The 15,361-nt window shown below is 36.7% G+C and overlaps 1 protein-coding gene across 2 annotated transcripts in view; it reads right to left on the minus strand.

Moving 5' to 3' along the window:
* Nucleotides 1-3,471: 3,471 nt before the first annotated feature.
* Nucleotides 3,472-15,361, minus strand: part of swap70b (switching B cell complex subunit SWAP70b) — a 28,619-nt gene continuing 16,729 nt past the window's right edge. Inside the window, exons 8-12 of one of the 2 annotated variants that reach the window (XM_053622963.1) lie at nt 13,646-13,753; nt 9,956-10,122; nt 7,735-7,933; nt 4,382-4,478; nt 3,472-4,192 (exon numbers count right to left, since the gene is read on the minus strand). In XM_053622963.1, coding sequence (XP_053478938.1) covers nt 4,074-4,192; nt 4,382-4,478; nt 7,735-7,933; nt 9,956-10,122; nt 13,646-13,753 — 690 coding nt within the window. In that variant the 3' untranslated portion in view covers nt 3,472-4,073. Of the gene's footprint in view, nt 4,193-4,381; nt 4,479-5,485; nt 5,768-7,734; nt 7,934-9,955; nt 10,123-13,645; nt 13,754-15,361 lie in introns of those variants that run through there. The other variant, XM_053622964.1, reaches the window with a different exon arrangement.

A 15,361-nucleotide genomic window follows, 5' to 3' on the forward strand; every position in this document is an offset into this window, starting at 1 on the left:
TATTTATACCCCAGGGCTGTGGAATTCTTGATTCTGATTGGTTGAAAGTTTATTAACTTTCTATATCAGAATCTATGAATGTAATTCTGGCTATAAGGCAAATCATAGGTTAATATAAATCATTCTAATATGCTAGCTTTAAGAAAAAGAAAAAAAAAACCTACTAATTCACAGGGACATTGCAAAGACTCCACATAACCATACCTAAAACATGTGTAATAGTTGGTTGAGGTTTTCTGTTTTTCTGTGCATTTTGGATGGACTATCCAGTGTCAGTGTTTTTTATTAGTCTGAGGTGGCTGTAAATTTAGGTTGACACATGAGAGTCGTCAGGACAGAGGATTTTGTTATTTTTTGGTTCTCAGTAAAATGACAAAGTGCACTATGCTGTCTTATAAACATCATGACAAAGTGAGGGTACTACTATTTCTAGCTTTAATAACATACAGTTGCAATCAAAATTATTCAACCCCTATTGCAAATCAGGTTTATTGTCAAAATTCACAAACTTTCAGTTGTTTGCAATGAACAAATCAAACAAAGGTAATTGAAATAGTTAAACACAATGAATGCTTCAAGTTGTTTCCCCAAATTCAACTGAAAATGCAACTTATAATGATTTCTCCAGTTTCAAAATTTTCAACCCCTTCATAGCAAGCATCTTTAGTACTTAGTAGAGCACCCTTTTGTTGTTATGACCTGCTGCAAACAAGATGCATAGCTTCTGGCACCTTTCCTCAGGAATCTTAGCCCATTTTTCATGATCAATGTCCTCTAGTTCAGTAATATTCTTGGATTTGTGTGCTGCAACCACCTTCTTCAAATCCCAGCTGAGATTTTCTGTGGGGTTCAAGGTGACTGATGGCCCTGTAGAATCTTCCAGGACTTCTTCTGCAACCAAGCCTTAGTGGAATTTGAGGTATGCTTGGGATCATTGTCCTGTTGGAAGGTCCAATAACGCCCAAGCTTCAGCTTCCTCACAGACGGCATGACGTTTTCTCCTAGGATTTCTTGATACTTCAATTAATTTCTTTTTGCCTTCCACACGCTGCAGGTTTCCAGTGCCAGAGGATGCACAGCAGCCCCAGAGCATCACCGAGCCACCACCATGCTTGACTGTGGACAGAGTGTTCTTTCTTCATTCTTCTTTCTCCAGACATACCGCTGATCCATCGTGCCGAAAAGTTCCAGTTTTGTTTCATCGCTCCACAGAACAGAATCCCAAACTTCCGTGGGTTATTTATATGATTTTGAGGATTTCATAAATTTTCTACCCTAGCCAGTTCAGGTCTTTCATGTGTTCCAGCTCAAGGTGTGCTTGATACAACACCTGTTTTGCATATTTGTGCTGTTTTGAGGGATTCTATTCAGGGGGTTGAATAATTTTGAAACTGGAGAAATCATTATAAGTTGCATTTTCAGTTGAATTTGAGGGAACCCACTTTAATCATTTGCTGTGTTGAACTATTTCAATTGCTTTTGTTTGATTTGTTCATTGTAAACAGCTGAAAGTCTGTACATTTTGACAATAAACCTGATTTGCAATGGGGGTTGAATAATTTTGATTGCAACTGTAAGTGATGATAAGAACTTTGTTTCATAGTGGTTCCATAAAATAACATAACCATACGTAACATAACATAACATAAAAGAAAATACAATGGGCTGTTCTGTTCATACAGCAAATAACAAATTGCAATTGTTGGTAAATTGCTGTAGTATAAAAGAATCAAACACATCAGGGCATGTTGGCTAAGATCGAGTGTTATTGGAAAATAGTCTGCCTTGTGGTATAGTTTCACGTCCAGCCATATCACACCACCCTGTCACTGATTTTTTTTTCTTTAACAGGATGCAATATGTTTTAATCCTTATTTATTAAATGTGCACTCTTTGATAGACTGGTATCCCATCGTTCCCAGGCTCAGATCCCTTGAAGAATGCCTATTTCAGAGGTAATACATATATAGCCCATTTGAGATGTATTTGGAAGTTATGAAATAGATAATAGAAATACATTTGATCGATGAGATTTATTAATAAACCCACACCCATTCTTAAATTTATGCTTCAGTGCAATTTTAATTTAATTAATATAAATGCTCCATCACCTTACAGCATATTTGGTAACAATATGTATGTGCAGGCAAATTAACAACCACGGTCATTCCACAATACATATGTGCAAGCTATTTGTTTTTTTCATAATTGTATAACATTTGACCTATTTCAATCTGAACATCAAATTTAATTTCCTCATGTTATCTTAGAAATTAACCTCAATCTGTATTTGCTCTCCAAGGTTGTGAGTCTACATGTGTGTTGATTATATTTAGATTTGGAGCATTTTAGTCTCTAATAGACACAATGTGTTTATGGAAAATATGAGTGTAAGAGGAATGAGGTCGTGTTTTTGAAGTACAATGGCAAGGTGTGAGATGTCCAACTATTAGCAGCTCACTCTCACTTGATTAGTAACACATTTATTCATGCTTACACACTAAGTTAAAGTTAAAGAGTTTCAACAATCTAAGCTATAAATCATGTATTTAGAGCAAGTCTCAAGAGAGCTAGAAAAGTGAAGAAAAAAGTCCAAAATTATATACGTATTTTTTAAAAACTTAAATAAATGTTAAAAATTCCATGAACAGCTATTCATAACAGGTATTTTTCACAGCTTGCCATAAATGTCACTAACAAATACCCTAAATGCATGAGAAACATGATAGACACAGAAATAGTACACCATTATTTCTGCAAGTGAATTGCAAGAGCTTACTTTTTCTTCATGTGTGCAAAGATTATATCATTAAGCTATTTCAATGTCTATTTTGCAAAAATCTAATTATAATATGATCCCAGTTCCAAAATGTTCTTTTGTATTCTGCCAATATTAATAATGCAATTTTTTTTCACGCACTACATGACCTTTTCTCTCACTGGTGTATGGAGACATCTGCTGGTAGAAATCGCAATATCCTTGGAGAGTAATTTTAAAACTAATTGTTTAATCACAAAAAACACAGAGAAACACTTAGTAAAAAGTTACATGAAGGGCATTAGAGCTGCAGAAACAGGGCAGGGAAACTGTGTTTTATACCATACAAGCAAATTAGAGGACTTTTTTGAGAAAAAAAGTAATAATTAGTACCAATATTCTAATAGCTATAAAAACCAGTATTACAAGCTACATTGCTGCTACATCTAATCTATACATTTAAACTCATCAGAACTAATAATTTCAGACACTTTAAACATAACATGTAACATTTTATTCTAATTTTTTAATAAAGAAAAAAAGGTCTCAATTCTGAACAATATGTTAGTTTGATACAAACATGCAGAATACTGCTCGTGGCAAAAAAAATTCAAAAACATTGATATTTTGTAAACGTTTGAATAATAGGGCTACTCTGGTGTTATAACAGCTTAATGCTGTAGCTACGTCGCCATAAAAATGCCTCTAATGTATTTTGTCTGTGTCAGTGTGGTAAAAACAAAAAAATAAACCATGTTATTCTACACAAAGTATAAAAACATATTTCTTCAGAGTACTTCATTCATCCCTTCAATGCATTTAACTGTTTATAGTGAACCAATTCCATTTTAACACTACTAAATTAGGTCACACAATAAGGTTACAGGTTCATTTTTTTTTTTTAGAGGTTTTACACATTACTTGGTGAATGACAGTTATTTCTTTTAAACTAACAATCTTTGACATTTTATTTATTTCTGTGCAAAATCTGTCACCACTTTGGCAGAAAGTACAACTAAATCAACATATCTATGTAGAATATGGTGCTTTATAAAAACAAATATATAAATCCCTTCAAAGGAGCCACAAAAGTGACACAAAGCCCTGCACTGTTACAGTATGAATGGAATGATGACAGATACCGTGTAATTAGAGTCTACTATGCAGTCACACAGAGTGTTTCCAAAGGTCCAAAGGTTTGAGTGAAATCTTTCCAAAGGTTTGAGTGAAATGCTTTGCCAGTGTTTCCCTATTCAGTAGTGGTTAGATGCACAGGAATGCTTTGCAGTAACACAGGCAGAACAACAATGATGCCTCATTGAGTCTGAGCAGGAGTGTTTTTTCTCTCCTGCCAGTCCTTCTCTCTCAGACTCAATTCTGCGTCTGTGAAGGCTGCAGGACCCCAGTTGGTGATCTTCTGAGGGCCTTTTGGGCCTGAACAAACAAATACACGGACACATAAATAAAAAGACAACGTAACCATTCAGGCAGTACCATGTGGAACTGATGAAAAACATAACAGAGCATGGACTAAAGAAGAGTAAATAAAACAAGAAAGGGGGTGTTATAATGAAAAAGAGGTGCAATAAAGGTTGTGAGGTGAGCAAAAATACAGATCATTACCCGGCTGTATAAGACGTATGAGTCCCTCATGATGGGCCACCCTGTCCTTCCAGCTTTTTGTGTTATTAGCAGCATCCTCCAGTTTCTTTATTACTTCCTGTTCATTAGGACACACAGGATCAAATCAGTCTAAAGTCATACATTTAACTAGATCAGGCCACTTGAGGATGTTCTAAACCAAAAATAAAGATAATACCTTAGGACCATGCATGTTCTGATTTTGAAATTCCCCAACTGACTTCAAATGTATTACTCGTTATCAAATGCTTGCAGTACAAACAAGCTACTATTTCATCATTTCAACACATCTTATCATCCAACCAGGACTGTCAGAATCAGGAACAATAAAAATGTTGCACGACCTGGTATAACTGTGAGTGATGGTATTTTATAGTGATGCTCCCATGATCCTCAGGCTCTGAGGTATGTGTCAAAAAACAGTACACTGTAACATTACTGTAGCATTGTATCAGTGCTTGATTTTTTCCTTCATGACCAAAACTAAACATGGCCAGTGAAGTCCAAAGCTTTGTTTCAACACACAACCATGTGACAAACCATAGTTTGTGTTTTGTGTTTTAAGAATTGAATTAGAAACAGAGATTTTTTTCTCATGTCAACTCATATCAACAAAATATTGTCTATACGTAAGAAACTGTATTTTATACACACACACACACACAGACACACACAGACACACACAGACACACACACACACACACATATATATATATATATATATATATATATATATATATATATATAATCTCACTGGCAAAATCAACATGTACAACAACAAGCCTTATGTTTTACATATTAGTTAAGCCCACACATTACTATCTGCACTTCACCATACATGCACCATGTTGTGTTAACTTTGTTTCCTAAAGACTTGTGGAAGAAATGTGATGTTGCTTCAGAAAGCAGAATTTTGCCATCAATGATATTCAACAGGTGATCAGCATAAGATTTTTAAAATCAAACAGTGTCTGTCTAGACTAAAGCTCAAGAAGACAGTAGTCCATAGATTGTTTAAATATTTAAAAGGCATGTTAAACCACTGGAGTAATCAGTATAAAACAGTGAGTGAGCCAATAAAATGCTAGTAAAGTCTAGGGGCCAACTACAACCCCTGGCAAAAATTATGGAATCACCACATAGTGGCTTAGTGGTTAAGCCACCTCACGTTCGCCTCACACCACCAGGGTTAGCGGGTCGATTACCGCTGCTGCCCTGTGTGTGAGGAGTTTGCATGTTCTCCCTGTGCTGCGGGGGTTTCCAAAGACATGCATGGTAGTCTGATTGGCATGTCCAAAGTGCTTGTAGTGTGTGAATGTGTATGTGATCGTGCCCTGCGATGGACTGGCACCCTGTCCAGCTGTTGATCTGGAATAAAATATGCCATTAATTAAAATAATTTCATTTAATTTGTTTGAGGTATGTTTCATGAAGCCAGAATGTTTAGCTATTAAACAAAAATTGTTTTGTGTTATACAGTATCTCACAAAAGTGAGTACACCCCTCACATTTTTGTAAATATTTGATTATACCTTTTAATGTGACAACACTCAAGAAATAACACTTTGCTACAATGTAAAGTAGTGAGTGTACAGCTTGTATAATGGTGTAAATTTTCTGTCCCCTCAAAATAATTCAACATACATCCATTAATGTCTAAACCGCTGGCAACAAAAGTGAGTACACCCCTAAGTGAAAATGTCTAAATTGGGCCCAAAGCGTCAATATTTTGTGTGGCCACCATTATTTTCCAGCACTGCCTTAACCCTCTTGGGCATGGAGATTAGATCACTAGATTCCTCTTCCACTCCTCCATGATGACATCACGGAGCTGGTGGATGTTAGAGACCTTGTGCTCCTCCACCTTCCATTTGAGGATGCCCCACAGATGCTCAATAGGGTTTAGGCCTGGAGACATGCTTGGCCAGTCCATCACCTTCACCCTCAGCTTCTTTAGCAAGCAGTGGTCATCTTGGAGGTGTGTTTGGGGTCGTTATCATGCTGGAATAAGGGAGGGGATCATGCTCTGCTTCAGTATGTCACAGTACATGTTGGCATTCATGGTTCCCTCAATGAACTGCAGCATCCCCAGTGCTGGCAGCATTCATGCATGATCATGACACTCCCACCACCATGCTTGACTGTAGGCAAGACACACTTGTCTTTGTACTCCTCACCTGGTTGCCGCCACACACGCTTGACACCATCTGAACCAAATAAGTTTATTTTGGTCTCGTCAGACCACAGGACATGGTTCCAGTAATCCATGTCCTTAGTCTGCTTGTCTTCAGCAAACTGTTTGCGGGCTTTCTTGTGCATCATCTTTAGAAGAGGCTTCCTTCTGGGACGACAGCCATGCAGACCAATCTGATGCAGTGTGCGGTGTATGGTCTGAGCACTGACAGGCTGACCCCCCACCCCTTCAACCTCTGCAGCAATGCTGGCAGCACTCATATGTCTATTTCCCAAAGACAACCTCTGGATATGATGCTGAGCATGTGCACTCAACTTCTTTGGTCGACCATGGCGAGGCCTATTCTGAGTGGAACCTGTCCTGTTAAACCGCTGTATTGTCTTGGCCACCGTGTTGCAGCTCAGTGTCAGGGCCTTGACAATCTTCTTATAGCCTACAATTCTTTTTTTCAGATCCTCAGAGAGTTCTTTGCCATGAGGTGCCATGTTGAACTTCCAGAGACCAGTATGAGGGAGTGTGAGAGTGATGACACCAAATTTAACACACCTGCTCTCCATTCACACCTGAGACCTTGTAACACTAACAAGTCACATGACACCGGTGAGGGAAAATGGCTAATTGGGCCCAATTAGGACATTTTCACTTAGGGGTGTACTCACATTTGTTGCCAGCGGTTTAGACATTACTTGCTGTGTGTTGAATTATTTTGAGGGGACAGCAAATTTACACTGTTACACAAGCTGTACACTCACTACTTTACATTGTAGCAAAGTGTCATTTCTTCAGTGTTGTCACATGAAAAGATATCAATTATTTACAAAAATGTGAGGGGTGTACTCACTTTTGTGAGATACTGTATCTGTGATTTGTTTATTTGCCTGGTGAAAGCTGAGTAAACATCCTCCAAGTGTGGTGATTCCATAATTTTTGCCAGGGGTTATAGCTCAGCCTTGCCCAAGGAACATTATAGGTATATTACATGAAATTAGGTTTCACGTTTATGGTATATACATACCATTCTGTCCCATTAATCAACAGTACTACTAATCATGCTCTGAAGGTCAAAAAGGTGTCACATGTGACACTCTACTAGGTAAATGGGCAAAATAATGTTAGGGACAGACAAAAACTTGTGCAGTACCTCATACTGCTCCAGCGCACTCTGCCTCTCAGTCTCCAGCCTCTGTAGCTGCTGCATGGCATCCTCCAGCGCAGTCTCCTTTTCCACTCGTGCTCTCTCCAGCTCCTCCTTCTCTGCCTTTGTCTGAGATATAGCCTGCTGCTGCTGCAGGTGGATCTGCTCCAGCTCTGAGCGCTTTGCTGCCTCCTCCTCCAGCAATCTGCATCACACAGGCCACACATAGACCCACTTTAGGGTCTACTAGGTTTCTTGTTTTGCTTTTGCTTTGCAAAGTCTGCCTTTAAAACACATGATGTGTTAACCTATTCGAATATAACTGTGACCAAAATTATTTTTTTTGCAAACAATTTTGATGTATTGGATTTATGTATTTAAGGCTTTTAGAACCATTACTTTGCTCTGTAAACAGTTTCTCCAAAGAGTTTTTCAATAAAATTGTTTTTATTGTCTAATTTTGTGAAATTTTTTGTGCTGTTTATATATGTATATATATATATATATATATATATATATATATATATATATATATATATATATATATATATATTAATCAATAGTCACTGGCCTTCACTTCCTTAATCTTCCTCCACTTCAAATTGGCTTAAATCACCATCCAAGATCTGGGTCCTCATTTATCAACGTAACGCAAGAAATTTTAAACTAGTTTCTTGCGTATATAATTAAGAAGGCTTCTTTGCACAATAAAATTTGGATCAACTGTGCATATGCATATCATACACACATATACACAATCAAGCTTCATAAATGTGCATGTATGCCAGTGGGATAGGGCCATAAAATCCAGAACAAATGCAATAGTAGCTCCTGTTGATTGTAACTCTATATACATTAAATATATGAACATTGTTGTTTGTCAACCTGCAAAACCTTAAGAGAAACATTCTGGTTGGATACATAAGTAAATGAAGTAAAAAATATATTTAAAAAAAAAGGCAAAAAAGATTTGTAGTCCAATGTTTTAAAAGATTCCTCCTATCACATTCTTAAAATGTATAAAACAAGTAGGCAGTAGTGGGGTTTGGTAAAGTGCTGAGCTGGTAATAAGTCAGCACAATGGCAGGAAGACGGCAGGCCTGTGCCAGGTCAGGCTGGGAACAGCCAAAAATCACAGCATTTCACATGCCTCACATGTGTTACTGTCTCTGTTACTTCCTCCTCCACTGTCACTTCTCAAAGTTCTTTGTTGGCATGTTTTACTATTTGCTTACTTGGATGTGTATTTCTGAAGCAACTAAGCACACATTAATTGATTTGTGATTCAAAATTCAATGTATGAAAATTAAAAGTATGTTATCTTCATGGAGTATTATCTCTCTTTCACTGGGACTGACAATAAGAGATCCATACAGGATCTGTAATCACACAGTAATAAATTATGATAAATTATGAGAAAACTTGCATCCAGACAGCAGTTAATGATGGAATAGAATGAGGGAATTTCCTAAGGTTTTTTTTCCCTAAATGTTTTGTCACACAAGGTCATATGTTTTATGTGCATTATCGGGTTGAACATAAAGAGTAATTTTGGACCAGCAACTACTATTAAGATAAAAAGAAAAAACAAAAGAAAATGACAGTTTATTCATTTATTTCTGTAATGTGACATACATCAATATAAAGTAGTTTAAGAACTATAGCTGTCATTACAATAGCCTGCAGGATGGAGCTCTTCTAATTTTGTGTGAAAAGCACCAACTTTTCTTCACAAAACAAGAAGCAGCATCAAACTATCTATATAGAGGGGACTAAAATTAACAGAACACCACAGAGTTTGTATAAATAAATAAATAAATAAATAAATAAATAAATAAAGTACCTAATTTGGTGTGTACTTTTCTCAAGGGAGTAGGGAGAAAACACTTAAATGACTGATCTAGAATTAAATAAAACCAAAGACCCCCAGGTTCCCATGTAAATCAAATTCCGTGTGAAGAGGGCTCATGACGGAAGAAAGAGTTAAAAATAAACTGACAGTGTGAAAGAAAATGTGTCTGATAGTTTTTTTTTTATAGTATGCCAGCTATATAAAGGGATTATTTGTGTGGTATTGGACCTAATCAACAGAAAGAAAACAGCAATTCCCTGCTAACTTTTTCGCAATACATGTTGATTTGAATAGTCATTAAAAACTTATTAAAATCTTAAAATCTTTACACCCATACTACCCTATCTGTGTGTAAATTGTGTGTGGTGTGAGTACCTGGCCTGCAGTTTGCGAACAGTCTCTTCATCCTGCCTGGCCTGTCTTTCATCCTCTAGTGCCTCCTCTAGGCGATGGTACATATCCTCCAGCTCCTGGACACGCTGCAGATACTGCTCTAGCTCACTGGACTTTTGCGCCACCTGTTCCTCCATCTGCCGCCTCACCTAATACATGCACATAAATATTACTACAGTTTACCTGCAGAAAACATTCAGCTATTGAAAGTCTAATTTGAAAGGTATTTGTTGACATAACTGATGACAAGATGAACAGATATTGTCCTAGAACTTCAGTACAAGTGTATAATGCTTTTACAGTTAGTTTTCATAGCAGTTTATCTATTGCTGTCATTTTTTCCTACTTCCAATCCCTATTTGTTGAGTTTGGAATTTATTTTCTTATATTGCGCACCAATGGTTAATTGTGAAGACAACTTAATAAAGCCATAGAGTAAAGCCATGAGGTAATGAAAATGTAATGTGTGCACAAAATATAGTTTTTGTTAATTCAATGTGCTCTGCTATAAAGAAAACATGCTCACAATTTGAAGAATATTCTGACTGAGCACTCATCGACTCAGTTTAAGCAATGTGTCTGATTAAGATGCTGTCTATTTCGAAAAATGTTTTCACTCACTTACAAGGGACAATACTTAATAGTGTCATAATTATGTAATAATATTGGCCTCAAATTGCATTCCATGGTTTTGTCAATTTCAGTGTGACATATTGTGGTTATATCAGTTTGTCAGACAGTATCATTACTTGCTCTAACTGACATCATGCAAGCCCAGAGACACTCCTCTGATTTCTGCAAACTCCACCCATTGTGTGTAACTCCTGCGTAACTTGAATAGTGCTCAATTCTGTATTCATGTCTGAAGTCTGAATACCGGTGTGTGCAACTTCAGTAAAAAAAAAAATTTATAACAGGCAAGTAACTTAAGTCTGAATACGGCCCAATGTGTGCAGGTAATTGGATAGTTAGACAATGGTGGTGTTGTAGTTTTTTTGCTTTTAACTTTAGCACATTTAATTTGAAACAAATTAGTGTCTGTCAGATGAAGCACAGGTGGCTTTAATATGAGGGTATTTACATCTTTGGTGAACACGTATAAATCTCCATTTCAGGGGGCCAAGTACCTGACGGATGATTTTGGTTTGGCTTCTGAGAAGTCTCCAAAACAACCATTGGGAAACCCTAAGTGTTCATCATATTCCAATACAGTATTAATTTAGCTGTTCACCAAACAAAGAGGAAGGGAGGGTTAGTAAACAGCACAGACAGGAACTCCCACCATTTCCAACCCCCATCCATTTACACATCAATACTGGCTAACTGATGTAGAGGAGGGTGGGAAGTTCATATTTTTCAGTTTCAGAGAGAGCCTTTTGCGAACTGTAGCACTATGAGCTTAAAAGATGTTCTAAAACATCAAACAACATTTTTATGGCTCTTCTCAAATTTTCCCCTATTATCTATTTTTAAAATGAAGTTGTCTGTTAAGTTACAATGTAATCTAAGTCCCTAAATACTGATTCCATAAGCTCCATTGATCTGACTTGAAAGAAAAAAGAATGGCTCCAACCAGCCAACATGTTAAACTGGTAGTGGAAATAAACACTCCATCATATAATTTTCTGCATTCTAGGTTTGGACTTCCCTAAGTAAACAACAGGTTTTCATTTGAGTTGACAAATTGTGTGACTGAGATGGTAATTGTCAATCACTGACCTTGTGTTTTGTTAGGTCCACAAATATATTTAGGTTATCATCTTGGTGATTGCTATAGCTATAGCCAAGTCTGAACTGACATAGGGGATCAGGTTTCGGGCTGAAATATTTTGGTACTTACCAAAATTTAAACTGTGCCAGAAACATTTTCTTATGGAGCAAATTTTGTATTTTTATCTGCTTGTGCATTTTTATGTCAATTACTTGATTTGTGCAGGTCAGCAATCATCTGTCTCTGTTGTGTTGAAAGGTCTTTGTTTTTAGCCACAGTAATATATAACAAAGGGATTTTATGTGTGGAACCTCATATTTAGTGAGATTGTTAGTGCATTTATAAAACTTATTCTTTAGGGGTGTCAATAATTTTTGCACAAATACATTTTAAAAACTATTGTTTTTTAGAACAAATATAGTTTCTCCTATTATTTGAGTGGAAATTTTTAATTATTGTATGCAATGTGTATTTTATACATTCATTTTTAGTAGGGATGCACCGAATGTTCGGCAACCGAAATTATAATATGAAAATGTCACGACTTCGATGAGGGGGCACACGCATGCACGATCTACGTGCACGAGCCACGTGCTCTTTGGATGTTTACTGTGGACACGTGGGTTTGTTTTGTTTCTGTTCCGGAGTATTCTGTCACGTCGCGAGACATAAGGGAGTAGAGTATGGAAGCAGGTAAAGACGTATTTATTTAAGGGCATGCAGACAAATCCACATCGTAATCCAAAAAACTTAGTCAAGACAGGCAAAGGGAATCAAAGTCGCGGTCACAGAAAACAGGGTCAAAACACAAAACAAGAAACATGAACTAGTACTACGGACTGGGAGCGGAAAAACCAGCGGGGACTAAATGAACTAATCTATAGTTTAAACTAACTAAATCTATCAAGGAACATAAAATTAACAACGTATCTAACTATCCTATATCTACTCTAATACTCCGCGAGGTGTACAGGGAGGCGAGCGGTATATATCCCCAATATAATCAGCCGTATATAACCGAATAGAACCTTTTTTTGCACTCTTGTCAATGCACTTTTTTTGTTGTAGGCTACAGAGTGTTACATTCTTTCAGCAGTCAGTTATAGGCCTAACATAGGCTATTCAAGGGGGGCTCAAAGATGACCACATAAAAATATTTTATTTTACTAATTTATTTATTTAAAGTTATATTGTGCCTTGTTGGTAGCCTATGCCTGCTGAAATGAAAAAAAAGTTCAGTGTTAAATAAATATTTTGAAATTGTAGTTTTTGTAATTGATTTTTTTCTCTGAAAAACAAGACAAAATAGTAAAAAGCACATTTTGACTATTTAATTTATGCAATGGTGAAAAAAATGGCTAAATAAATGGAAAAAATGCGAAAAAACATGTTCGGTATTCGGCCAAGTTTGTCATTATATTCGGTTTCGGCTTTGGCCAAGAATTTTCATTTCGGTGCATCCCTAATTTTTAGTCATGTTTATGAACAATTTTATTTATTAGTTATATAAAAATATTTTTTTAAATCTGTGTTTTCATGTGATACTCATTGTGTGTATAGGTGTGTGTGCATGTGAGTGAGGGTTTGAGTGCCTGTGTTTCTGGGCTGTTGTTGTTATTAATCAGATCTGTCTGGCTGTGTGTGCTTCCACATTTTACAGAATAACAGTAGAAAAGAGAAGTTACACTTGAATTAACTTCCTAAACTATTGAAAATATAGTTGAAAGTAGCTGAAGTCACCTTGCAGTTTGCTACTGTTCATTTGTGCATACCACTGTATTAGGGTGTGCCAATAGACAAAGCACAGTCCTAGACTAAGAGGGGGCTTTTTCACTGGGGAATTTCCATTAACATGTTTGTTAGCAAAACTAGGCCATAGCCAGATACTAAAATGAGCAGCACTGAAAAGACAGCTCCATTCAGCTGTGTGAATAGTAATATTATAGAATTAGTAAAAAAACCATTTTCTCCTTCTCCATTTCAGCTCTGTAAAGGTCCTCCAACTGGTTCTGGGTCTGCAGACGCCTGTGTTCCTCCTCAGCTGCCGTGGCTGCTGCTTCCTCCAGTTTCTGGACAACAGTGGAGATAATGACAAACATGCTTTGATTTATCTCGATGTTAAGGTGATAGTAATGCAAGAGATGCAATTTTTTTACTTCCATTAAATATTAGGGATGCACCGAATGTTCGGCAACCGAAATTATTCGGCCAAAAATAGGAAAAAAAGCATTTTCGGTTTTTGTAATTGATTTTTTTCTTTGAAAAGCAAGACAAAATACTAAAAAGCACATGTTGACTATTTAATTTATGCAATGGTGAAAAAAATGGCAAAATAAATGCAAAAAAAGCGAAAAAAAACGTGTTCGGTATTCGGCCAAGTTTGTCATTATATTCGGTTTCGGCTTCGGCCAAGAATTTTCATTTCGATGCATCCCTATTAAATATAACAAATGTTTCTGTAAGTCACAGTGCATAAGATGATAATATAAGTCCCAAATGAAAGATGTGAACATAATTACGGAATAAGAAACGACAGGGCAAGTTGTTATAGAAAAATGGTAGCATAAATGTAATTAATCCACAGCACTGTGCACTATTCTGAGCACTATTCCACAGCACAGAATGCTTGGCTCAGACAGCAGTGCCAGCTGCAAGGCAAATCACAGGTTATATTGATATGCTTATTCGAATATGTTATTGTTTGCATAGTAACAACTTGCACAGGGAGCTGCATGACAGATGCTCCACATAAATAGAACATGTATTGTTGAAATGGTGTTCGGTGATGTTTATTTAGCAGTTATAGTCTCAGGTGTCAGTGTTACATAACATCACATATAAAGCTGTTTCTTTTAATTTTCTGATGTGATGCTTTCAGAACAAAGGACTTTGCATTTTACATTTCTCAATAACATGATAAGCAACATTTTTTGTCTTGTTTACATACCGTGGTGCTTGAAAGTTTGTGAATAGCTTGTGAAGTTTGTTAGAACTTTCTATATATCTGCATAACTATGACCTAAAACATAAACAGATTTTCACACAAGATCTAAAAGTAGACAAACAGAACCCAATTAAACATATGAGACAAAAGTATCATTTATTTATTGAGGAAAATGATTACAATATTACATATCTGTGAGTGGCAAAATTATGAGAACCTCTAGGATTAGCAGTTAATTTGAAGATGAAATGAGTCAGGTGTTTTCAATCAATGGGTTGACAATCAGGTGTGAGTGAGCACCTTGTTTTATTTAAACAACAGGGATCTATTAAAGTCTGATCTTCACAGCACATGTTGTGGAAGTGTACCATGACATGAACAAAGGAGATTTCTGAGGACCTCAGAAAAAGAGTTGAGTTGTTGATGCTCATCAGGCTGGAAAAGGTAACAAAACCATCTCTAAAGAGTTTGGACTCCACCAATCCACAGTCAGACAGGTTGTGTATAAATGGAGGAAATTCAAGACCATTGCTACCCTCCCCACGAGGTCACAAAGGAACCCATGGTAACTTCTAAACAACTAAAGGACTCTCTCTTGGCTAATGTTAATGTTCATGAGTACACCATCAGGAGAACACTGAACAACAGTGCTGTGCATGGCAGGGTTGCAAGGAGAAAGCTACTGCTCTCCAAAAAGAACATTGCTGCCTATCTGCTGTTTGCTAAAGATCAC

This window comes from Ictalurus furcatus, chromosome 4 (genome assembly GCF_023375685.1).
Source record: "Ictalurus furcatus strain D&B chromosome 4, Billie_1.0, whole genome shotgun sequence".
NCBI lineage: Eukaryota > Metazoa > Chordata > Actinopteri > Siluriformes > Ictaluridae > Ictalurus > Ictalurus furcatus.